Source organism: Drosophila virilis, chromosome X, assembly GCF_030788295.1.
Source record: "Drosophila virilis strain 15010-1051.87 chromosome X, Dvir_AGI_RSII-ME, whole genome shotgun sequence".
NCBI lineage: Eukaryota > Metazoa > Arthropoda > Insecta > Diptera > Drosophilidae > Drosophila > Drosophila virilis.
In genome coordinates this window covers 7361648-7388242 of record NC_091543.1, presented here as the reverse complement: position 1 = coordinate 7388242, position 26595 = coordinate 7361648, and the positions used below count along the sequence as shown (strand labels likewise).

The following is a 26595-nucleotide window of genomic DNA, read 5'->3' as shown; positions in this document are numbered from 1 at the left end:
CATAAAAATGAGAATTCCGACTCTGTTTTGCAGCCTTGGTTCAATTAATTCATTAATTCTGCGGACAGCCTAACATTAGACTCTGCCAACAAATTATTCGATTCGTATAATTCATAATTCCTCAAAGAATTCCAGTTCTTCAGCTGCTTCAAATTGTCACACTTGCTTTATATAATTATGTCTTGTTTTATATTTTGGGATAATTTTGTCATATTTCTTCCATTCTACGTTGAATAAAATACAATTTGGAACATACAATCATAATGATTATTTTTTATTAAAGAAACTTTTCTTAAATAAATTTCACATACAATTTAAGAAAATGCATTTCAATAGAGAGTATATATATATTTGAATATAGAACTTTAAAGATATGTAGAAAAACGCGTGATAATTGCGTTTAATCCATTTTCACTCATTTTCCGCGCCTGTTGGCGGAATAGGTCACAAAACGAAAGTACTGCAGTTCAACTGATTTTAATTTGTTAAAAATGGAAACATTTAAATAAAATAAATAAATAAAAGATTAAAATATTTTTTTTTTGTTGCGTGATGTTTATTTTGTATTTGGGAATTTTTGTTTATATGCTTTTCATTGTTTTAGGTAATATAATAACGTTTCTTTTTTTTTTTAATTTTTTTGTTTGTATTTTTATAACATATGTTAACTAAAATTTACAAATTATCGTTTTCTTCCTGTGCTCTGCCCTAAATAACGATTGAGAGAGAAAAAAAAACAAAAAAAAAATATGTATAATAATAATCTTCATGGTAATAATGTATATTAATGTATACATTAAAACTTTGTTGTTGGTTGTTTTAGTTTTTAGTATTTAGTTTGAATTATATATATGTGTTTGTATGTATAGGTAGGTAGGTATATATGTATGTGTATTATTATTTAACATGCATTAATAATAGCAATAATAATAGCAATAATAATATTAATAATAATAACAACAATAACTGCCAGCAGGCGTTGCTGCTCTCGCATTGATCCCTGCTTGATCCTTCGTCTCTTCTGCTGCCATCCAGCCCGATCCTCAACCCAATCAACTCTCTCTCCTTCTTTCTCTCTCACACACACTTCCTCTTTCCTTCTCTTTCATATGTTTTTGCTGCTGCTGCTTTTAGCTGGCGCCGGCGCTTGCCAAATTAGTTTTTTTTGCTATTTATTTTTTTTTTTAAGTTTTTTTTTCTTTTATTTCCTTTTTTTTTTTGTTTTACTTACTACCAACAACTACAAAATACATACATATCGATAAATTGTTATCGATAGACATAGAAAAGATACATATACACACATATGTATATATATTTTAATGGGCATGTGTGTACTCTATATATATATATATATATATATATATATCTTCTCAATGGCTTTAGGGCATTTTTAAATTCCGTTGGACAAAGAAAAATAATAATAATTGAAAAGAAGAACGAAAATGAAACGGTATTTCCTCTTAAAAGCTAGACACAAAAAAAAATCGTTATCGTTATCGTTATCATTAATCATAATTACTGACGATCCGCAAAAATCGTAATATGCGTAAATACATACGTACAAAGAAAAGACAATACGAGGGGCTGAGTGCTTGAAGGGTGTGGGGGCGGGTGGGGGGGTTTGGGGGGGAAGTTCTAGTATTTCCTTCTGTTATTTTTTGGCTGTTTTGGTATATACCGTATTTAGTTGGTTTTTTTTGGGTATTATATTGAGTGGGTTGAGTTGACGCTTTGACGCTTATCAAGAATTTATCCAGTTGGATATTAATTGAGCTCCTTTCGCGTCGTATTGGGCAGCAGGAGGCACATGAGACCGCCGCCAATAAGGAGGCCGGATACAATGAATGTTGGCACCGGGCAGAAATGATCGAGCAGCTGGGCAATCACAATGTTGCCAATGATGCCACCAAGACGCGCCGCTACCATCGATATGGCAACGCCGGTCGCACGCAACTTGGTGGGGAATACTTCGGTGATGAGACAATCGAGCGCCGCATTTGCCGCCGATATGGCGCCACTGAACACGGCCGAGACGAGCAGATTCTGCAACGAGCTGCGCACCAAGTACATCAGGGCAGAGCATATGCCGGCGGTCATGGTGCCGGCAATCAAAAAGAATCGTCTGCCCAGCATATCCATGCCCAATATGGCAAACAGATTGGCCGGCAGGGCGGAGGCGAGCGTTATCAGCGATTCCATGAACACCGACGAAGGTATATCCGAATTGCAGGTGCCATTATTGCTGGCCGCCTGGCTCTGATTGACCACGTACTCGGTGACGGTGCAGATGTCGGCCTGTTGCTGTGGATGGGACTTCTCGAACTCCTCGTAGCGATTGAACACCTCGGGGAACCACATCATCAGGCCGTAGTAGCCAATGTGGAATGTAAAATTGATGGTGATCGAGACGAGCGTAAATCTCAATATTGGCGATTTGAAGAGGTCGCGACTGTGATCAACCATGCCGGTGATCATGCGATGATATTTGCCCTTAAAGCCGACGGCGCTCTCTGTGGCCAGCTTCTCGTCGACCTCCAGATCGTATACCAGATACTCTTCGGGCTTTTTGCGTGTGTTCGTTACAAAGATGCCGCGGAATATGGCCAGAGCTTTGTCCTTTTTGCCGCGAGTCAGCAAAAATTTGGGCGATTCCGGCAGATAGAAGAGCAGAAAGCCAACCAGAAACGATGGGAACGAGCAAACCAGCAAAAATATGCGCCACGAATTGTATGTGAAATATGGCGATGTAACGCCAATTTGTGTCGGAATGATCAGCCAGGCCAGGCCGGCCACAAACAGATTACCAAAGGTCCAGAAGGCAGCCATGAAGCTAAGCATGGAGCCGCGTTTCGCTTTCGGTTGGAATTCGGCGAAATACGACCAGATGACAGGACCACTGCCGCCCAGCCTGTAAAGAAAACAAAGAAACTCAATCAATTATCAGCAAGCTAAAGCAAATTTTAAATGAAGCTAACATGCAGTTTCATAGCAGTCAGCCAGTGAGAGCGAGCGAGCGAGAGAGAGAGAGAGAGAAGGAGTGAGAGCGCGAAACGTGACGAGTCATGGCCGATTAATGTTATTGTGTAAAATCGACTCCCAGTTTCAATTCGCATAAGCAATTAGCAAACGATTGGCAAAACTAATGAACATCAATACAGTCACAATCTGCAAATAGCAGCTAGAGTGCAGGGGGCAGAGAGGTTGAGGAGAGTAGCGGGGAGTTGTGGCCTGCCTCTGGGATTTTGCCGGCTGACTCAGAGATGCCAAGGCAAATGCTATTTTCCCCCCATTTTTGTTTTGGGCTTTTGATTTTTTTTTTTTTTTTTGGGGCAATTTCGCATGCGGCAGGCCTGTAATATGATAATATCTACAAAATATGTTTGTACGCTCGCACAACTGGCCAGAGTCTTAATTAGCATAAACAGTCACGATATTGCGGCTCAAATATTTTGTTGTTATTTATAACATAGTTAATTGAATTAACACCTCGGCGCCCGAATACCCCCAACCATGCTGGCCGTGTGTCACTAGATCAACACAGAGAGAGCGAGAGAGAGAGACAGAGAGGGAGAGAAAGAGAGAGAGTGAGAGAGCGAGAGAGCTCGACGGACAATTGACTGCATATGTATGTGTGTATCATTGAATTTGGATTATGTGCTGTTTGTTTATCTCATGCTTATGTTAAGGCTCATGTCAAATGTTAACAGCTGAAAGTGAATTGTGTTGATGTGGCAACGCCAGGCCTAACAGTATCTTGCTGGGGACTCTCATTTCGCAATGCAGGCAGCTTGTGTCTGCCTTGTAAACTGCCTGATAAACTTGGCTTTATTGTTTGACAGGGAAATGTGAAAGTAAAATATATTTTTGTTTAAGTGTGTACTTACGCTGCGCCATTGAGAAAGCGAAATAGCATGAAATAGACGTAACTTTGCGAAAACGACGAGGCAACAATGCACAGACCGTTCATGAACGAGATGACAATGAGAATCTTTTTGCGTCCAAAACTGTCGGCTATGCTGCCCCAAAAATAGGCGCCCACCATCATGCCAATGAATATGATCGAATTCAGCCATCCCTTCGTTGCGGTATTCAAATCCAAATCACATTGGGCCGATGGCAATATGAACGACATCGAGATGACATCCATCTCCTCCGACGTACTGACCAGCCCGCAAATGGCCAACAGTATATAATGGAATTTGCCATACTCGCACAGCTCTATGGCCCGCTCAAAATTTGCGACTATGGGCCGATTTGGTGGCGGCAACGGCGTCTTACGTTTCCCATCCTCATCGGAGCTAGTGTCGCCGCCGGCACCGCCAGCGCCAGCGCCGCTGCGCTCTACGTCCTGATGCTTGCCATTGGTATTTGGTTCCGGCTCGTAGCCGCGATTATCTGCCGCAAATTGATATTCCGGCTGTTTAACGCCCGTGCCCAGTGAATACGGTTGGATGATTGCACGATTATCAATATGCGCTATCGCGTTGCTCCTATTGCTATTCGAGCCGGTTAGGCTGGGTGAATTGTTTGGATTGATTGCTGCGTTGCCAGCGTTCCCTGCGCTCCCTGCGTTGCCCGCGGCTGCTGCGTTGTTCTGATTGTAGTTTGGTTGTAGGCCAGCTTCTACATTATAGGCTAAAATACACAATAAATAAATTGTAAGTAAATATTAGCACAGCAATTATCTAGTGGATCGGCATTGTTTGCTTGTTGTTTACTTACATTCGCTTTTACTTTTTGCAGAATCACCTTCTACCATTCTATAGTTCAAGTTTTTGTTTGGTTTTTGTGCGCGTAGCAAAAAAAATTTAATAAAATGAACTTTGGTGTGGATTAGTTTTTGTTGTTGTTCTTTTTTTTTTTTTGGTTTTTCCTTCGACTAGTTAGTAGATCTTCTACTTTGGCAAGCGTTAATGTTCAGAAAAGTACAGTTATGCTTTGATCTGTTAGTGATCTGTAAATAAAAAGAAAATGTTGTTTTAGCAGGAGCATATATTATAATACTAAGCAGGGGGGCGACTAAGGTTTATTATCATCAGCTGTTGTTAACATGACTCTTAACATTCGCTTTTCAAAATTGTTTAAGCTCTTCCCTTAACATTTGGTTTAACATTCGTCTCAACATTCGCTTTAACATGCACTGCAGTTGTTGTTTTTCTCAAGTATCTATAGGCGCAGCGACCTATCATCGACCAATACAAATCGACCCCACGCTCGATCGGACGATCGTTCAATTGGGCGTCTAAATTAATAGCCCATTAAAGTCTAATTGAAGAAAATGAATAAATGGTATACAAATACCACAAACACAACATGTGTGTGTGTGTGTGTGTGTGTGCGTGTCTATATACATATGCATATGGCAATGATGATCGACGCCTCAATGTGGCCGTAGATCGTCTAATTGACGCCACAAACGCTCTCCCGAAACGCTCAGTCACATAACGCCCTAATTGTTTAATAAAAAATTATGCCCAAAAATAGACAAGCGAATGAGCCAAATGTCGAAGGCGTGCAAAAAAAAAGAAAAATATACAAAAATTAAATAATAACCATAGCACACAAATAAATGAAAGCGATCAAGAAATGTAACCAGCCATTGCGACGCATTCATTAACGGGTAATTGCAGTCGCATAATATTAATAATCCCGAAAATGTGCGACTAATCGCTGCGCTGTCCGTTAACATGGCGTTAACATGCGCACTGTTAAGCTGCCGTTATGGCTAGCCGATTTCAAGGCGAGCGGTGAAACTTGTTTGTTTATTAAAGGTGAAAACAAAAGCAATATGCGCGTTACTAATCCGCGCTTGCTGCTGCTATTCGATAATTGCATATTTGTGTGTGCGTCTATAGATATTGACATTCTTGCGGTAACCGTGCTGCACGTGTCAGCCGATTGCGGTCAAAGGGCAGCTGTTTACATGTCCAACGAACGGACTGTTTGCATGCATGTTAACTTACAGCGACCACTGTAAAACGACTGTATGTTTACTAACAGCGAGCATGAGCACTTCTTATTGGGCCACTGTTAGAACCGTCTGTCGGCTGTTAACGAACAGCCAGCGCTGTTAAAGGGCAGTTCAATTGGACGGACTGTTCGCATGCATGTTATGTTAACTAACAGCGACCACTGTTAAAGGACTGTACGTTAGCTAACAGCGAGCATTAGCATATCTTATTGGGACCTGTCTGCCGGCTGTTAATGAACAGCCTGCGCTGTTAAAGGGTAGCCATTGCTGCTACTGTTTTCATTGCCATTTCCACTTCCGCTGATCGTGTTACCGCAAACAGTGATCGCAGTGACCGATCACCGGTGACAGTGACAGTCGCGTGACTTCTCATTTGGCTGGCTTTGTTGTTGCCGATTGCCGCCAATGCTGATGTTGTTGCTGTTGTTGTTTTAATTTATGATTTATGGCGCGCAACGCAGCAATCTTTCACTTTATTTATATTTATTAAACTAACAAAAAAAAAAAAAAAATGCCATAGACAACAACAGCAACAATTATGTACATCGAATCGTTTTACATTGAACCTGCCAAGATAACAAACGGCGCTCGCATGTGAAATGAAGGAGAACAGGAACCGAAACCGAAACCGAAATCAAAGTCGAGACAAAATCCGAAAATCGTATCGAAAACGAGCTTTCGAAAAGCGCCAGATCGAGAGAACGGAGTGACTTTGTGCAGCGAGAGAATAGAGCGAACGAGTTGTTGCACATAAACTCAATGAATTATGCATTATTTGTATGCGACTCGCAGCTGACGTGTTTCAATTCCAGCACGTTCCGTTTTCAATAAGCCAAGCGGCGCGTAAACAATGCAAATAATACTAATCGTATTACTAGCAAAGCATCTGCCAAGCATCTCAGCATCTTAGCATCTGGACAATCGCATAATCTTAGAGCCTTAATCGCTTTGACCTCCGCCCACGCTTCCGCAAAATGCATGCCGCGCGGGCCCTTCACCAGATTTACATATGCCGAACGGCCTTCGTGCCAGGCCTGGCCAGATCCGTTGGGTGCGTGCCTCTGGCCAAGATAATGTCTACCGATTCCCAACCGATTTATGCATGCTTATCAATGCAATTAAGCAAGAGAAAGAGAGCGAGAGAGAGAGAGAGAGAGAGAGAGAGAGAGGGAGGCAGGGAGGTAGAGCCGCGCTTAGACAATTTATGGAATTAATAAAGGTTTCCAGTTTATTTGTTTATGATCGCGTTCGCGCATTATTAACTCTTAGCGTTGTTAATTTGCCATAGGAGCACACACAATTATAAATAAACGCAGTGCAACTGAATGGAATGAATGCTCCGTGCTTTGAATCAATCTCGATCTCAATCTAACACTCGGACTCGGACTCGGAGTCGGACTCGAATTGGCTACAATGTCAACTCGGGCTAAATGGGATGAACATAGCGTTGAGGGGGGGTAAATATGGAAAAGAGGTGGGGGGAACTGGGAACTGGCACTCTCTATATGGCGCAGCATGTTTTTTATTATTTTTTTTTTTAATTTCATTTCGTTTTGCATATCTGATACTAATTAGCACCTGCAAACGATATAGAAATTCCATTTTATATAGATTTCTTTATTATTTATGATCTGGCACACGAAACGTTAAGGCGAATTAAAGGCCATAAGAAATTGCATTTTATGTGATAATATCTGCGTGACATGCCATTTGTCCGAACGTACGAACCACATAAATCGACAGATAAATCAAATTGAGTATAATTAGCCATAGATAACCCTTGGCAATTATCAAATATCTTGCATATTGCCCGGCTCGATTTGTGTGGCGTTTAATGTTTAAAAAGAGGGTACATTGGCTTTGTGCAAACGCATGTAACGAGCAGATGGGGGTCTTTAAATTTTAAATATATATATTTTTTCGATTTCAACTTCCATTTTGAGACAGATTCTTACTCGAGAACTTTAAGAGCTAGCTGCAGCAAAGTAGGTTCGGGAAAACTCTTGAGTTTTAAAGCTGTTGCCTTGGGACTTGGTATGCACACATTTTTGTAAGCCATATTTAAGCACTGCAAATTTCACAGGGATCAGACTTTAAACAGCGAAGTTATTGAAGAACATATTTTCCAAAGTGTTGGGGTTTGATGGAAGGAGAAGCGCAGAGAGAGGCCCGCGTGCAAGCAGCGCGCGCGCGTGCGTTCGTGCGTGCGTGTGTGTGTATTTCTGTTATGCATGTGCAAAAGGAAGCGGGAATGTTTGCAGCACCAGCTTGTGGCTGGGCTAAGGGTATCTGTTAGTCGGGCATAGTCAGGACACGAGCACTTGGACTTGTTTTTAGCTGAAATGCAGTTGCTAATTTGGAACGTTCGCATTGCGCGGCACTGATTTACACATTTGATTTGCTATATTCTGTTACCTGGCGTTGTAATTCTCAAGTACGCGTCGCACTTGTTGATTTCTATCCGCTTTCGTTTTTGTTTTCTTCTCGATGTATATATATATATGTATTTTTTCTTATTCCACGAGCTTTTGGTGTTTGAAAATGATTAAAAAATGTGTAGAGTTTTTTGTTTTGTTTATTTTCTTTTTCTCTCAGCTGTGCGCTGCACTTGTCACTTAATTTTGTTATGATTATGAACTATAATTTGCTTTGATTATAATTAATGCAATTTGCTCGAATTTTTCGTTTTGTGTTTGTGTGTGCTTCCTAATCGTATTTACTAATTATTTGTCAGCTGTGCAGCGTGTGTTTGTATTTGTTATTGTTTTTTGAGCTAGTCGTCTTTTTTATAGTTCTTGTTCTTGTTTTCGTTTTGGCTAACAGCTTGAATTTGGCCTGCGACAACATTAATAACTGTAAATTTGCGGCGAGAAATTCAAAATTCGCATTTGGCTAAGCGAAAACCAAAAAAAAATTAATGAAAACAATAAAAAAAAAAATAATATAAATTGTTCAAAGCGAACGCGCGACAAGTGAGCAAAACGCGTCAATTCTCGATTGTATTTCTTTTTTATTTATTTATTTATTTAATTTTTGTTTTTCGTATACTCTATGTTATGCATGTGTTTATAAATGGGTGCTATGTGTATTGGTATTTGTATTTGTTTTTTTTCTGTTTTGTATGTTACTCGGTATTTGGTTAACGGGAGCGATCTCGTTAAACGTTCGAACGCGCCAAACAGTGGAAAGTATCTGAGACGCGTTACGCGCGCGCTTTTAAATACTTACACCAAGCCGCGGAAAAAATTAAAAACAACATATATATCTGAGCCGGGGAAGCGTGCGAGCGCGCTGTATACGCACCAACAGCGCCAATAACAGTCGCCAATAACATAGCAGCAAATCAATACCAGTGACGCATTAACAGTAACATTTAACGGCGCGCGCTAACAGTGTGATCAATAACAGTGGGCAGCAGAGAGCACAAGCGCTGCTGCCGCTGCCGCTGCTGCTGTTGCTGCTGCTGATAAGCGCAGCGCTGCCTGATGGATTTGTGTGTGTGTCACTTTACAGTTTAACATTTCTCTTAACATAGCCCAGTTATGCGAGGCGTGTTATCGTGATTTTATGTTATATTGCACAGCAATTAACAAATATGGGAAATTGATCTATTGAGCCAGCAGGTAAAGTTCTTGCCTTTTATAATTAGCTGCGCTTTTTTTATTTTATAATAACTAAGTTCATGAAAAAGACAACAAAAATGGTCAAAATGTAAATATATTCTTTGTTTATATCAAAGGAAATACTAAAAAAATATATGTATCAGACAACTCAAATGGCAAAGTATATGCAAATATTTCTATGCATGTTATCTATCTGTAAGTGTATTTAAAATGCGGCATGCTGCACTCTATATGCCTCACATTGGATTTATCATGTATATGCATATCACGATATGAAATATCACGTTTCTGAGCGAATGCATAAACGCAACAAGTGCGCACAGCTCAGGCCTAATGAATATTAAAAAATTTTGTGAGAGCAAATGAGATTTGTAATATGCTAATTAATTGCATAGATAACAACAATAACAACAACAACAACATGAAATTGGAATCGGTTGGGTCCAAGTGTGGCAAACTGTACCACAGCAATTGCATTCTTTAGTTAATGATATTGTTATTGTTATTATTGTTATAGTACAGTGCAGCTCTGATTGGACTGCTGCTGGTGTGAAGCTGGTCTTTCCGGGTGCGCTGAGACAACGAACAGCTGCTGATAAGCCGACGAGCAGAGAATAGAGTTTGTTTTTATTCATGTATATATTTTTTATATTTCAATTTTGCGCTGTGCAATGAACTTGATTGATATCGAAAAACGTAAGCCAAAATAACTTTACTAATATTAATTATGAAAGTGCGCAATCGCAAGCCCAATGCGTTTGAACCATGGACCTGCATGGCAATAGAGAGAGAGAGAGAGAGAGAGAGAGAGCGATAGAGAGCGAGAGAGAGAGACAGACTGACGGAGAGAGCTAGTTGACAGATGACTATATACATATATGTATATAATATTCAAGGGAATTAAGTACATTAAACAATTAACAACAACTGCGGCTTAACTGATCAAAGACGAACGACATTTTTTATATAGCCTCCTATAAGTATATATATATATATACATGTGTGTGTGTGTGTGTGTGTGTGTATATAGCGCTTATTGATACACTTTAATCGATGCCACATACTACATGGAGCTCGTGTGCGCTCCGTGTGACCGTGTGACTCAGTGTGGCCAGAGTTTCTCAGCTGAGAGATTCTGCTGCTGATTGCAGCTCGTAATTACACACACACACACACGCACACACATTTAAAGGAAAACGTAAACAAACAGTTTCTGAATGCATGATTATATATTTTTTAGGGTTTTTGAAATATTTGAAATATGGCCAAGATTGTTTCTACGACTGACATATAATATAGTCAAACGATTTGAGTTTTGATCTGGCAGCTATATTGGTAGCCAAAACCCAAACCCCAGTTTTTTACAATCACAAACTTAATTTGACTAATAAATTCCTTTATAAAAATATATGGTAAGCTACCTCGATATAGGAACCTTGCAGAGACTCGCAATTGCCGCATTCTCAAGTTATTGAAAATGTTTTCATGAGGCAACTGGATGATATAGTGGCTCGATCTGGCTGATTCCTATATACATACTGGCTGTAACAAAAGGATCAAAAGAATGAAAGTTTGACGACGTAAGCTGCTAAGCTAACAGCTAATATTGTTCCTTGCACTGGAGAACATAATATTGCCAGACTTTCTTGTACGTAGAGAAGGATATTTTAATATTGTGTTGATATGTGTAACGCATAGATGAAGACATCTCCTGGTCACGGAGGAATAGGAATATACATACATTCTAGATCAGCATCAACGGCCAATTTTAATATAGATATCTCTGTCTGTCCGTCCGTCCATCCGTCTGTCTGTTTGTTTCTATGCGAAATTGTGTCTCAGTCTTTAAGCGATCGTCTTGAAATTTTGCATAGCGTCCATGGCAAAGATCGCCCGAAAAGTAGGTTCTTTTAGTTTGTTTTTTTATGATATCTACGCACTTATAAGTTTCATTATGCTTCACATATTTATATATTTGTAAAATCGCATCAATCGAAAAGTAGGTTCTTACTCTTACCCCATACAGATTTGAACTATTTAAACTGACATGTGAACCAAGTCCTATCAGCCCAGTCAAGTCCTAAGCTATATAGCTCTATTGGTAGTATTAGTCGAAAAATGAGTTTATGGCAAAATATTCTGTTTTTCAAGATATTTTCTTCGCACATATTCGCAAAGCCTTGAGACAAATGTCTGCAATAGTATTAAATCTTCGGCGTGCCGTAGATTCTATCCTTACTTTCTCGCGTGTCTCTATACTTTCAAGAGATTTAGGTGAACTAGACTAGCAAAAATTAAAGATTTTTGGAACGTTCTCTTTTTTTTCGAGTTGTTCTGTGTGAGAAACGTGCCTGGCTTATGGCAACGACATTCGAGATACTGCACAATCGCCGCGCGGGGTCTGGCATAACTCTTGTTGAAATATATTTCAATAATTTGTTTATATATATATATATATATATTTTTCTTCTTTTGAACTAAAGCAGTTGGAGTCCAGAAGCGATCGCTGGCTTTACGTGAAATTTTGCTATCGATTGAAAGACGTGTTCTCTGCTCTGTTTGGCAATTTTGTTATTGTTTTTGACTTGATTGTTCTTTTTTTTTTTTTTGGGGTATTTGTTTTTGTTTTGAATCGCAATTGTTTGGCCGGCCATAGTTAAATTAATTAGCATTTGATATCTTTACAAATTGTTGAATTTGCAATTGTTCGCGTCCTGTCAACATTTTTTATAATTATTGCAGTTGTTGTTGCCATTCTCGGGTTGACATGATTGTTAGCTCTATTATGAATATCGGGGCAGCGTGCTTCCAGTCGGGCGTGCTCGACTAGCTGATACTCTTTAGACAGCGACTGTGCTGCTTCCTTTCTGAGCCCCGATATTCTGGGCAATTGTCCCTTTGTTGTCCGATCGAAAGCGAAATAGATTGAAAGTCCATGTGAAGATGCAAAGCAAGCTAAGATCTAGCTCTTAACATAGCCAAATACAGCTAGAAAATAGTTGAATAGGCAACACTGGCCCAGAACTCGCAGTTCAAAAATCAATACAAAATCGATACAGACCACGGATCTGTAAATATATATTTTCTGTTGTGTGTCTCAGTTAAGGCTCGAAATTCGAAAGAATATTCGAACAATCTACCTGACTGGTTGCTGCATGCGCTATGGTTGTTGCCCTCGCTGCAGTTGACATTTTGGTTCAGTTTTGAATATTTTTGCTGCTTTTCTTAATAAAAATATATTTATAATATATTTGGGGGCGTGTTTTGTTAAATGCCCATAAACAAGCTGGCAAGTTCAATAGTAAAATATCAAAATAACAAAATAATCTGTACACAATGTATCTGTATCTGCAGCCGTGTGTATCTGTATCTCTCTTTGGCTGTGTATCTTTGTATCTTTTGCTGTGGCGCATAATTCAATTGCGTGCGCCCAAAACTTGTTCGAATCGGTTTTCGTTTGTTTCTCATATGCCGCAGACGCCCTTTGGACAATTGTTTTTTTGTTTTCTTTTGCACGCAGCTTTTTTCTTTGCTTTGTTTTTCTGCGCAAACATTTCAATTAATTGTTCGTTTAATTGAAAACAATGTGCGAAACGCAAAGAAAACCGCATCGAAATCGAAATCGAAATTGAAACTGAATTTGAAATGGCAAATTGGGAATTGGGTAAACAATAATAATATTTTCATTGCCTGGGCAAATGTTGCTACTTATACTCCAAGGCGATAAGTAAATAAAAGCATGACTAATGATCCGCGGCTGGTGAAATGCTAAAGATCACTTGACAACATCGATCCCCGATCGAGCCTAGTCCCATTGCTGACTCAGCGAGAGAGAGAGAGAGAGAGAGATGACTAAGATAGAGGAAGTGAGAAGATGTCTACAAAGTTATTGATCATCAGACGATCGCTGTAAGAACTGCAGTTGCTGGCACTCAAAGATCTTTCGCGGATCGCTGATCTCAGATAGATTGCTCTGAACAACAACTATTGGGGACATATATTTTGGACAACAATGTATGAGATATTGCTTGGCTTTTTTATTGTAGGAACTCAAACAGTTGATCACCGATCGATGCGTAATCGCAGAACGATTGCTCTGAAGCCTGGTCTACTATACAACAACTCAGAGATATATTAAGGACTAGAGCGGGTATATAATGTTTATGTTAAGTATTGGCTCTTAAAGATCTCAGATCTCTAATAGCGCGATCGTCCTGCTGAGCACATATACCCAACTATAGCTACCTGTTGGTTCTAGCTATGAGTTGAGCAGATCACCGATCAGTAAACACTCGTTAGAATCGCAAATGACAATTATTAAGATTCACTTGGTAAGAGCACACGATCGTTGCGCAGAAGTTTGTGATATCCTGCAAGCAATTGCAGGTCTCAAGTTTAACTGATCGCTGATCACACGATCGCTGTGAAGCCGAAAATTTCGGTAGATACTGCAGATATGCTCTGAGCACCGATCGTACAAGATCGTGATTAAATCCTTTTGGTATTGTTGACTGATCACGCCTAAGATATAGCTGCAGTAGCCAACAGCAAGAAGATCTATAAGATCCTCAGTCCTTGATAGAATACTCGATCACTATTGCTCACAGTCTGCACATTTTTTGCGATCACTCTAGACAAGTTCTGTTGTTGTGCTGCGCTTACATGAACAAAGTTCAACAAATTGTTGTCTGTTTTTTTCGCTTTCGCTTTCGTTTTCACTTTTATCGAATAATTTTTTGCGGCAATTCATTTTGCATAATTAATTAGAATGCATTATGCATTATTGCGGACGAGGTTGTCAACTTAAAGTTAAAAAAAAAAATATTAAAAAAAAAAAAACCAAATTGCAATAAAATAAAAATTTGCAAATTGTGAATAATAGCTAGACGCGTCGCGTTTATCGAATATGTTATCGCATTTTTTTTAAAGTATCCTTTATCCTGTTGAGGGACTTTTGGCTTGTGGACGGGGGTTTTTTTTTGTGTGGGTACGCACTTACTTCTTGAAGATTTGTCGTTTTCGCAAATTTACGGCTGTTTCTGCCTTCCGGACCTGTTTGGTTACGTAGCACGTGAACGGTACTCAGCGATTTAACGGTATATCGGTATCACTTAATGGAGAGCTCCATGCAGCTCCAAAAGCGATTGGACAATGCGTTCAGTTTGGCGCCGGGGCAACGTTTTTATAATCGCCGGCCCGCCCCACCATTGACCAACTGTCCGCTCTGTCGCTCTGGCGCTCTCCCGCCTCCCGCGTCCCGCATCCCGATTCCGTCTGCCTCTTGATCTCTATCGGTGTGTCCATGTTTGCTCGCCGTCAATGTCTCTCTCGCTCTCTCTCTACACCCTCTCTCTCCCATCTCACTCTCTCATGCTCTTGCCTGTGCTTGTTCTTGCCTCAAAGTTCTGTTGCTGTCGCTATCTCGGCAGCGGGCCGAGCGGGCCGAGCTACTAGAGCTTCGCCACAGCTCGGAGCACATCGCTCAGAGATGACGACGACCACGACAGATGCTTATCACTTGGGGCTTATCTCACCGGGGCCCAGACTCTTGCCCAGAAAGATCTAGCGCAACGGCAACAAAAAGTGGCAAAAGGCAGAAGAAGAAAACAACAACAACAAAATATGTGTGGAAAAAGTCAAACGCCTGGGCAAGGGCAGATCTCGGTAGTGGGTGGACGGGTGTTGCCAAGGTGGGTAACGGGTATAGGGGGCAGCCGCAACAACAATATCCAGACAGAAATAGCTCGCCCAAAACTAAATGCACACACATACACACACACAGCTATCGAATATATTCGATACATATTTATGAAAATATATCGAAGTGTGCGTGTTTCTGTTTCTGCGTAATTGTCTTGTTCCACAAATTTTCCAATATAAATATATATGTATATATATATATACATATTTTTTCTTCTGTTATTTGTGTTTATTTCCCAGTTTTTTTTTTTTTTGGCTGTTGATTGGGGGTCTTATTGCTATTCAATTGGCCGCGAAACTTTCCAAGTTGAATAACATATTAGCGATGGTTTTTTCGAGCATCAATATTATTGCCGCAACATAACTCATCCTATTATAAATATGATTTGACAAATTTAACTCGAATTTTATATTTTCAAAATGTTCAGAATTGTTTTTAAAGTGCGAGCTGACTTTATGAGAGTTTTGGACTTATAGGGATCTATTCTAAATATATTCAAAATCAAGACTTTTTGTTATTGGCAGTCATTGCTTCTCAATTAAAAGGATTCTAAATATATTGTAGCAAAAAAACTTAAAGCTTCAACAATAGCAAACTAACAAAAATAAATAACAAAATAAATGATAATAATAATTCTTTTAATAATAATAAACATAATAATAATAATAATAATAATAATAATAATAATAATAATAATAATAATAATAATAATAATAATAATAATAATAATAACAATAATAATAATTATTTGAATAATAATTGCTATTATTATCATAATTGTAATGATAATGATATTAATAATGCATATTCGCTTCCATTCGGAAATTGTAATTTTCTAGAATAAAATCTAGTATTTTCTGTGCCTTTAATATAGAGTTTATTTATATTATTTAATTTTATTTGTTTTGATAAAATTGTTTGTATTGTTTTCAGTTTTAATGCACTTTTTATAACATGCAAATTGATACCATTTGATTTGAAGAACTTAGGCAGAATACTGTTACGGGGTGTTGTAATTACTCCGATTAAGCTTGAAGGAAGGACATTTCGAAGTAGTTCAATTCTAATGTCAAGTCTCTGCATTGAAGTTCTAATTTTAAGTTCAAGCTCAGGCATGGCAAAGTACTTTGTCAATGATCAAACTGTTTTAAAGAGCTCATTCGGTGTAGTTAGCTTGTAGAAGGACTGTATTTCGGAGTCCCCACACGAAGTTTTTGAATAGGGATGAAAACAAAGCATGAAATGCAAATTTCGAAACTCGTTTTAGAAAATATTCATGACGATAACTGCATATAAATAATCGAATCTAAGTATAAAAAAATAATGAAGACAATTTCGGAGTGTTCAGCTGAAATATGATTTGTCCTTTGTGAATAGTTCAATGGTCACATTGATTCGTTTCGGAGTAGTAAGCTGGTAGTTTTTCGGAGTGCCAATTTGAATTGGATTAAGTACAGAACATAAAATGTTAATTTCGGAGTAGTTTAATAAAATGTTCATAATGATAATTGAATATAATAAAGCGAAGCTAAACAAAACGCACTCCTTTCTTCGGAGTTGTCTGTTAATATTTAAGCTGTCCGTCGGAGTTTTCACTCGAAATTCTTGATCAGCAATAAGCTCTCATATAATGTAGTATACTCAAAAGAATTGCAATTAAATGAAAAAGAGTATTTCGGAGTGGCAGTTATTCGGTCAAATCGATGCCCAAATCCGAAAACAAAAGTAAACTGTAGAAAAATGCTCTACGAGCTCAGCAAGAACAGGCAGAACAACAGACTAACAACAACAACAACAACAACAACAACAACAACAACAACAACAACAACAACAGCAGCAGCAAGAGCAGAAAAAATTGGAATAGCAAAGAGTTGTTTATGTTTATCCAGTGTCAGCCGTCAACGCCGGGGCAAACATTTTCCGGTTAACTGTCGAGCCGCCTGACAGTCGCTGTCAACCCTCAACCCTCGTGACCGGGGGCATTGTCTACAGTATCCGTAGCTGTTGTGTATCCGTGTCCTTTCGCTGATACGCACAAAGTTACCGAAAAACTCGGTATCTTGATTTATTTGTATTTATTTTATTTCATATTAAATTTTCCATTTGCTTTTATTTTTTAACAAGTTGTACAATGTTTGCATAGCTCAAGATACTGTGATATTCTTGTACATAGGTGGGCAGTATACTTTATACTTTATACTTTATACGATTATTTGGCTCCAGCTTTTGAGGGCTGACGTCAGTCCAATATACACACAATTGTGATCGTATATGTTTTATGACGCTGCGGCTTATATTTTGTTGATGTTGTTTTGTGGCTTGTGCCACTGATGAAATATGGCCCAGACGCTGGCAGCAACGAAACAGCAGCAACAGCAAAACAGAAAACCAAAAAACAAAAAGAGATCTGTTTATCTGATCCGCAGCAAAATGCTTGTGATGAGATCGGCAAACCACGTGCAGCGCTTCGACATGCGTAGCCAGCTCAAAAGTAGGCTGCGATTACCTGGGCCGCACCTTGAACCCCCAACAAAATCCCAAACGGGGCCCGATCGATCGGTCAGCTGATCTCGTCGCGGCACGAGCGGGTCAATCAAGCCAATCACAACAATTGATCGGCTACTGATCTTGACCAAAATTGAAATATTTAATTCGCCCAAGATCTGGGGGATTTACTCAGCATTTCTAATACCCTGAACCCATTCAAAACAAGTTAAATGGGTATAAAGGTTTTGTGCAAACGAATTGAACTGGCAAATGGAGGGTTATCGAGACACTCTCGATCAGCATCAATCATCTGCACTTTCCCAAGTTGATCTAGGGAACTATCATATCTGGCTACTTGAAATTTGGAATACAGCTGCTTCTAGTGCACGTAGAGATGGTATTCACTTCATTTATCGATAACTCTCACAAAATCGATACAAATCGATAAAGCTCTATGGGTTGTTTTCGATGGAAGCTAGAGCAACCAACTTTGGCATTCAGGTCTTCATAGGGCTTACTTAGATCAAGAATATCTCATTTTTTTTGTAACCCGTAACCTGTAAATAATAAAAAGCTCATTCCTCGTGGTATATATACATAGTTGCACTTCACTCTGACTTGCACTTCAGTCTTTCATAATGATTGGACAGCCTTTTGCAGCTGTGCTTAGGGTATAACCTAGTCGTGTACTTGCAACTAGGCCACGTTTATTTCTGTTGTTTCTTTTGTTTGGCTATCGTTGTCGAAAACAAAACGAGCAGCAGCTGAGGCAGCAAGAAGAAGGGTCTAGCTGATATTTTATGATCTGTCATTTAATGATCATAAGATCATAAAAAAAAACCCAAAGCCACTTATAAAACAAATCTGTTTATGCTTATTTGGCTGCACATTGACGCAAAGGCGTCACGTGAACCCAAATGCCGAGTCATTTCTGGCATTGGTAAACAGCGAACCAGAGCTGGAACTGGGATGTTGTTGGACCTCAATCGAATTAAGATTCGTTTCAAAGAGTCAATTCAAATGTTCCGTCATTTTTCTATGGAAAACTGGTTGTTTAGTATTAAAATTGGAATTGGTATAATTATAGTTGATTATAATTCTAATTGTTTATAAGCAATGAACCTGATGAACACGGAAAATTGTGAACTGGAACTAAAACATGAACTGCTATTGCAAGCCACTTCTTTTGGAAGTGAACCAGTTATGTTAACATGATGTTAACGTGAACTGGCACTGGAACTAGAGTTCGTACAGAAATTAGGGCACTAGATCTGGCTTTACGACCCGATGCTACAAATTTCAATTGCACGCTCGATGAGAAATTAAGCCAAGGCAATGGCATAGGAAATAGATGGGGTAAAATGGGGAAATAGCCAACTGGAAGTGGAACTGACAAAATGGGGAAACTGGAACTAAAGCAGTTCTTAAGTGAACTCAATCAAACTGAGACTGAGTTATTATTAATCGTGCATGCTCAATATCAATTAAGGCAAGGCATATATATATATATATATATATATACTTATACATATATGTATATGTATCTGAAAGATACAACTGATGCTCAGTGCAGTGCAGAGCGTGACTGCCAATTTGTTGATTCAATTCGTAATGTTGCTCTTGTTCTCGTTCTGGGTTGGTTTTTGGGCAACAGTCAGACGCTGGGCGCAATGACTAATTCATTGCGGACTTAAGCAGAAATCAATTCCCGATAACCCCGCAGCCCGATGAGCCAGCCTCCTTCTGGCTACCTAGCAACCCCCTAAAAGAGTGTCGAGTGTCGCGCAATGCGGCGCCAACTGGTTAGAACCGACGTCAATCAAATGATGAACCCTCCGGCAACATCTTTCAGCTGGAACGGGCGGTTGTTATGCCACAATTGACCGGCGTATAGGGCCGATATGTATGTATATATGTATATAGATGTGTGTATAGATATGTATATACGAAATTAACTGACCGACTGAGGGACTGGCATTGGGAACTAGGCACTGCATACTGAAAGCTGGGCAGTGCAACAGGCTGATGATGAGCTGACGGCGTGGCAGAAACTCACAGCAAGTGTGTAACAGGTTTGAGACGCCCGAGAAACAGCCAGACACAGCCACAAAAATCAACAAAGTCAGCCTAGACAACTAGTAGATACCCAGTACAAACAAGGAACTGTTTCACAAATTTCCAGAGACACAAAATTCGAGAAAGCTAACGGAAAAACTAACTACATTTCGTTGAAAAAGGTTGGTTAACATTATATCTTTTACAGAACCATAACATAACATAAGCATATAACATAATATGTCGTAACATGATGGTACCAACGAACATAACATAATTAATGAAACTTAACATTAGTGGGAATTATGAGCAAAAACATGGACATTTTTGTATGAGCCATGTTCTATGAATTTCTTGGCGGTATTTTAGGTGATTGTGTGATAGATCTGAAGAGCTCAAAAGCAAACTTTCTAGAGGCTATTGTGAGTATTAACTGCTCAATTTGGGTGCTGTCTAGATGATGATAGGCAAACGATTCATTTGCTTCTTCAGAAATCGTACAGAAGTTGGTAACAGTTCAAGTACAATATACACTAAAAGCTTTTACAGCATCATAACATATAGCTGTATTACATAACATGGCATAACATGATCAGACAGCTTAACATAACTAATAGAATTTAACATATGAGGGTATTATATTGAAATAGTGTATCGAATCTACGAATAGGTCGCTTCATTTGGGCGCTTTCTTGTTGATGCTAGGAAAACGATGCTAGTTAAATAAAAAGCTCTTTTAGTTTCTTCAGAGATCGCTTGGAAATTGGAGCCAGTTCTCGTTCAATATACTCCAAATCAAATTTTATGCCGCAGTATGACTTGAATATAAACAAATGCCAGCAACAACAATAAAAATATCACAATTGTCACATGCGCTGGATCTTCATTTTTTTTTTTTTTCTACTCATTTTTGTTGCTTTGTTTTGTTTTGTTTAGTATATGTTTGTTTGTATGCATACATTGTATGTGCATGTGTATTTTGCTTTGTTTTCGCTTTATGCAAATAAGATTTAGCATATTTCTTCTGTGTTGTTTTATTATTTTTTTTTTTGTGCCCCCTCGCATTCGTGTTGTGCTAGTCGAGCTTAGCGATTTGATTTAAAATGTTTACAGCTCGTTTTGTTTATCTGCAGGGCGCCAACTAATTCCGTATCTATATCTTCCATTTGATACAAAATGTGCAGTTTTTTAGCGGACAGTTACACGCAGTTGACAATGCGAGCTATGTGTGTATATATTATATAGTCTGGCTACTGGTTAAACAAGAGCGCGACACGAGCCGTCGTCTGTAGGGCCCATAAAGATCTATATTAAAAATATAACAGTGCTTGCAATAGAGCGAACCTTGCAGAAGAGAGATTGCAATGTAATTGCAAGTGTAAAACGCGAGTGTGGCTAATTTTCTTGTTTTATTTTCATTTGTTTTGTTGCTTTAAACAGATTTCAGTTTTTATTACGCTTGCTTTGCTTGAATTGCGTTCTAATTGCACCATTGTTAAGTCACAAAGTAAACTGGAAGCTGTTGCCGTGCCACCTCTGCTAAGTTTGTCAGGACTCAATTGGTGCACATTTTAACAGCGAGATGTTAAGTGTTAAGCATGCCAAGCAGTGCAGGAAGCTGCGTCTGTTATGAACCTTAAGCAAAAGGGATGGAGGGGGGGGGGGGGGGGGCAGTACTGGACCTGCCTGAACAGTGAAATGTTAAGCAGGCCAAGCAGTGCGATTAGCAAAGAAGTACTGTTAACTTTAACAGCGGGCTGTGACGCATTGCAAGCTGCATCAAGGTAATTCACGACCCATGCACTGTTAACGTTAACAGCGAACTGTTACGCATTTCAGTTGGTGGCAACACGGCAACCTGTTGCGCCTCTGCTAAGCAGCTCAGGATTCTGTTAGGCAACACAGCGTCATGCAGCAATTTATATTGCGCACTAACTTGTTGCCTTGACTCCACTGCCTTTTCCAGGAATTGAATCTTGATATCTTCAACACACGTACCTAATATTATTTATCTCGCAGCACGTTTGTGTACGTGCATATACGTGTGGGTTATTGTGCAGCAATTAAATGTCTTTATTTCATTTAAGAAACTGTGTCCAAAGTCAACCACATCTAATTATAACTTCATTTGTTTGTTTTTATGTTCCAAAAAAAGCCACCGTAATAACCACTTAAACGTTCTTTGTTCTTTGTTATTGAAATATTAACAGTATGTTAATGTGAAACATTAAGTCATGGGTTATGTTAAACGTATGTTAACCAGTTCTGAATTGGTTCAAAATTATAAAGTAACAAAAATAAAAAAGTTCGTCAAATTATACGAAACTGGTTTTTAATAATTTTCGAGCATTTTTTATTGACATTTAGTTAAATTCTATTGACATAATATTTGATTTTTATGTACTCGAACTAGTATTGAATGTATTCAAATAAACTTTGAAGTACACATATATTTATAGATATATTATTATACATATATGTGTAAATGCTGTCTAGCTGATTTTAGCTGGCAAATTTATTTTGGCCACTTCAGCGAGGGGTCATTTAACGCTAGCTGCTAGCCAAAACATTTGAATGCGGCATAAACAAATAAACGAATCAACAGTTGGGCCAGTGTTTGCTAATAAATATACGCCTTAGAGGTTCTGTACGTTTGGGCTGCTGCTCGAAGAGCTAATCTAATTATGCACTAATTGCACAATTGACACACGGCAGCAGCCAACCAATTGCGAACTCTGTTAGAGGTATGCAAAATTTGTCGAAGGGCGCATATGTTCAAAATGATGACGATCTTTTGCTCTGACGTTCGTTTTGGTTCCGTACGGCCGGAACCAGTGCAGTTCACATTCAAATGAACGAACACATGAGCAGAAGTGACAACGGTACAACGCTGCGTATGCGTGTTGCCGACAAACAAAGCTGCTTCGCGCACGCTCTACTTTTGGGGTTGAAACATTGGCAAGGCAACAACAGCACTGGGCATAAATAAATTGAGCAGAAAATAAACATATTTAACTGGCATTTAATAGAAACTGAGTTGTAAAATTTCCAACTAGGCATTTCGAAATGTTCAAACTCAAATCTGAGTTTGAGTGCAAAAAAAAGGCGAAAAAATGGGCGACAAAAAGTTTTGTTTTCAAGTGCAGGACAATTGAATTGCGCGATTTCTGCGGCCGACTCGCGCCCCGCTGAACGCTGAAGTAAGCAAATATTATTATTATTTGTTTTTTTTTTTTTTTGATTCAAAACAAGTGAATTTATGAACAATTAATTTATCGTTTTGAAATGCGCACTAAACTGATTTAATTGCAGCACAGTGGCTGCCCAGAGGCGTGGGAAAGGGGGCGGACATTTGTTGCTAGCCCACGGGGGGTGGGCGTGGTTTGGCTGGCGTTTTATTTTATGCATTTTTATGTAAAGCAACTCGCTCAGCGCGATTAGCGCACGTTGAAAATTACTTCGCATATTATTTAATTCGATGCATCATCAAATTGATTGCAATCAACAGGCGCACAGCTTGCACGACTCGCACACACCCTGTGGGCGCAAAAAAAAAATGGTATTCCAAAAAATATTTATTTGTGAGAAAATTTAATGTGGTTTTAGGTTAGATTGTGCAGCAAATTGTTCTAGCTGAATCAAGAGTTCAGTTCAGCCAAGGCAAGTGTATTTGGAAAGATTTTGTAGAACTTTTAACTCTCATCCACGCACTCTCTGTTCTTGTGGGCGTGCCATGCAAAAACGTTTTATTTTTAAGTAGCTGCCAGCTAGAAGAGAGCACATACCAAATTTTGTAGCGCTCAGTCGCATAGTACTCGAGTTCCGAACGTTTCTTTTGGAGACATATCGTAGCAAGTCTCTCATTCGGCTGTATCTACCCTCTCTTGATGCACAGGGCATTAACTGAATCGTGCCTAATAGCGTAGATCGTTTAAATAGGGTAATTCCCTGCACAAGACACGTGTCTGTTGCTTTTTGTGTCGAGGTTTTTCAGAAATATGGGAAAACTTCAGAATAAACGAAGAGACTATAACTAGACTAAATTACGTTTTTTTGCGGAAATGATTAAAATAATAATAACATATTCAAAGCGAATGCACTTGATGCACTTGAACAGGTCTATTTAGAACCATAAATCTTAATATCTGCGCATATCTGCGGAACGCAAGGTTCAATAGAGCTTAAATGCTTTGTTGAAAATTGGCATGTACCTAGGCTTAATCTAATGTGATTGGCTATAACAAAGTTATTGTACAATAGAAAATGCTCTTTAACGTATTTGCTTTTCAGTTCTTAAATTAAGTTTCGCACTCTCGCGCTCTTTTTCTCTCTCAGTCGCTTACCTGCAGTATTTTTGGCACTGCCAATGTTGCGTTTGTTGCTTCTTATTAATATTATTATAGGTATTGTGATTGTTGTAATTGTGCCTCGGTGCTGCTTCCATTCAAATGTTGTGACTGCGTTCAGTTGCCGGATGAGGTCCTTGCTGCAGCGCTTTAATGGAGCAACTTTGGATACACCTTGATTTGATGGATTTCATACGTGAGCCAGGCAAACGTCAAGGATCTGTCTGGATCAGGTGTACAGTTGGGAGAGAAGCGCAATATTAGAGGGCATTTAGTCAATTTACCTTAAGGAATATATATATATACTCTTGATCATTTTCAACAGCTCAATTAATATAGATATATTCGTCTGTTTGTTCCCATGCTAACTAGTCCGAATCGAGGCACTTTATCGTATGGTTGTCATATAATTGGTCGCAAATGAAGTCTTTCAAGATATTTAGACCAAACCGGGCATTTGCCAGCTTCTAGCCCATCTATACCAAACTAATATACCATATAGAGCTCTAGGTAGAATTGGACAACAAATGGGTTTTTTGGCTAGGAAAATCGAAACTCTGCTATAATGAACTTGGCTATATGCGCAATATATGGACAGGTGAGATAATTATTCGTCATTACAGTTGGGTAGATTAATATCTATCTAACTAAACAGATATATAACTATCTATCCACACATCTATCCATCCATCCATCTTTCTATCTATCTATCTGTCTGTCTGTTTATCTGTCCATTTATGTATCTATATATCTCTCTATTTATTTATCTGAATATCTTTATACACACCTATCTTTCTATCTATCTATCTATCTATCCATCCATCTATCTTTCAATCTCCCCACCCATCTATTCATCTATCTGCCCATCCATCTATCTTTTTGTTCGTCTGTCTATCTATCTCCCTATATATCTAACTATCTCTATATCTATATATCCATCTATCCCTCCATCTATCTATCTATCTCCCCACCCATCTATTCATCTATCTATCCATGAATCTATCTATCTATCCAGCTGTCTTTCTATCTCCCTACATATCTACCTATCTCTATATCTTTCTATCTGTCTATTTATCCATCCATTCATCTATCCATCTATCCATCTACCATCTATCTATCTAACTATCTATCGACTTATGCATATCTAGCAGAGTATTTCGTATAAGACTTAATTATTTTTCTATTTGCATGGTCAAGCCAAGAGCCCTAGGGCTTATGATATGATTTCTGCCAATAGATAATGATCTAAGGATCTGCCTAAAATATAATATGCCTGGCGAATCGTTAGAATGGGAAATTGTTGGCATTTATTAGACATTTTGGTAAACACACATATCGAAAGCAAAGCTCTTCGAGTGATTGATGCAATTGCGATTTCCATCAATGTATTTTGACGCAATCATAATAAACAGTTCGTAATTTTGGCCCAGACGGCGTCTACTTACTTGATTGCAACTCAATGTGGAACGTGGCAAATGATTTATAAACACAATTCCTCAAATCTAGTATGGTGTGTAAATGGAACAGAATTCTCTTGACTTATGTTATTGTGGCAAAAAACATGAAAACAAAAACGAAACGTTGAACAAATTAGAGGTAAACAAAATAAACTGAAACGATTTTCGCACGCGTTTCACGCACTTTATTCGTTCTCTCTGTGCTCTATTTGCCGTGACTCTGTTTTGCTGCCCCGTTCTCAGTTGTGCTTTGAACGAGTCAGTAAATATATATTATATATTGTTTCCAAATGCATAAGTAAATGATCTTGTATAGCAACATAAACAATGTGTGCAGCACGTGAGGATATTTCGAGCGATCGCTGGCAAATAGGAACCAGCAAAAACGAACGAAAGAACGAAAAGAAACGAGCGCACGAACTAGATCACGCACGAACTGGAACGAGTGAGAGTGAAACAAACCAATGTAGGAATTTCCTTTTCTTTTTATGGTGCGTCTGTATTTGGGATTTTTCCATTGGCATAGAACACACAAAGAAAACAAACAACATTAACGAGTGTGTGCGAGAGAGAGGGAGAGAGAGAGAGAGAGAGAGATAAAATGCTTTTAAATTGAGCAATTTGAACATTTTTTGTTCATTTTTATGCACATGCTTAAACATAGATGTTTATATATACACTATATAATTCGATTTTAACTAAATTCCTGTTAGTTTTGTTACACACTTGCGAAGGGTATTCGAATTTTGTCACAAAATGTTGTAAGGATTATATATATGCTATATCCGTTATTGATATATCCGACTTTCTGTTGGAAACCAGATAGATATGTCGAAACCAGATAGGTCCACTTTATCATATAGCTGCCATAGGAACGATCGGTCGAAAAGTAGGCTCTTGTATATAAAGAGCCTTGTTTGTTTATAAAGATATCTCGAATAAGCGCGGCATT

At 38.8% G+C, this 26595-nt stretch overlaps 1 protein-coding gene across 3 annotated transcripts; it reads right to left on the bottom strand.

Annotated features, from left to right (window-relative positions):
* Positions 1-1138: 1138 nt before the first annotated feature.
* Positions 1139-14758, bottom strand: LOC6633783 (synaptic vesicle glycoprotein 2C). Of its 3 annotated transcripts, none has more exons than XM_015170122.3 (4): positions 14597-14758; positions 4726-4957; positions 3888-4638; positions 1139-2911 (listed from the first exon to the last, which is right to left on the bottom strand). In XM_015170122.3, the coding sequence occupies exons 2-4, from the start codon at positions 4760-4762 to the stop codon at positions 1768-1770; spliced, it is 1932 nt and encodes a 643-aa protein (XP_015025608.1). In that variant the 5' UTR covers positions 4763-4957; positions 14597-14758; the 3' UTR covers positions 1139-1767. The 3 variants fall into 3 exon arrangements, with proteins under 3 accessions (XP_015025608.1, XP_015025607.1, XP_002056955.1); XM_015170121.3 differs by having other exon boundaries at positions 14593-14749; XM_002056919.4 differs by lacking the exon at positions 14597-14758 and adding an exon at positions 8390-8499.
* Between the last annotated feature and the right edge of the window lie 11837 nt (positions 14759-26595).

Bases quoted from the DNA above. Each gene is read 5' to 3' on its own strand.
- LOC6633783 (XM_015170122.3), bottom strand. From the start codon at position 4,762: ATGGTAGAAGGTGATTCTGCAAAAAGTAAAAGCGAAT. The intron at 4,639-4,725 runs GTAAGTAAACAA...TGTGTATTTTAG, and splicing joins TGCAAAAAGTAAAAGCGAAT to CCTATAATGTAGAAGCTGGC. The intron at 2,912-3,887 runs GTAAGTACACAC...TTTTCTTTACAG, and splicing joins CGCTTTCTCAATGGCGCAGC to GCTGGGCGGCAGTGGTCCTG.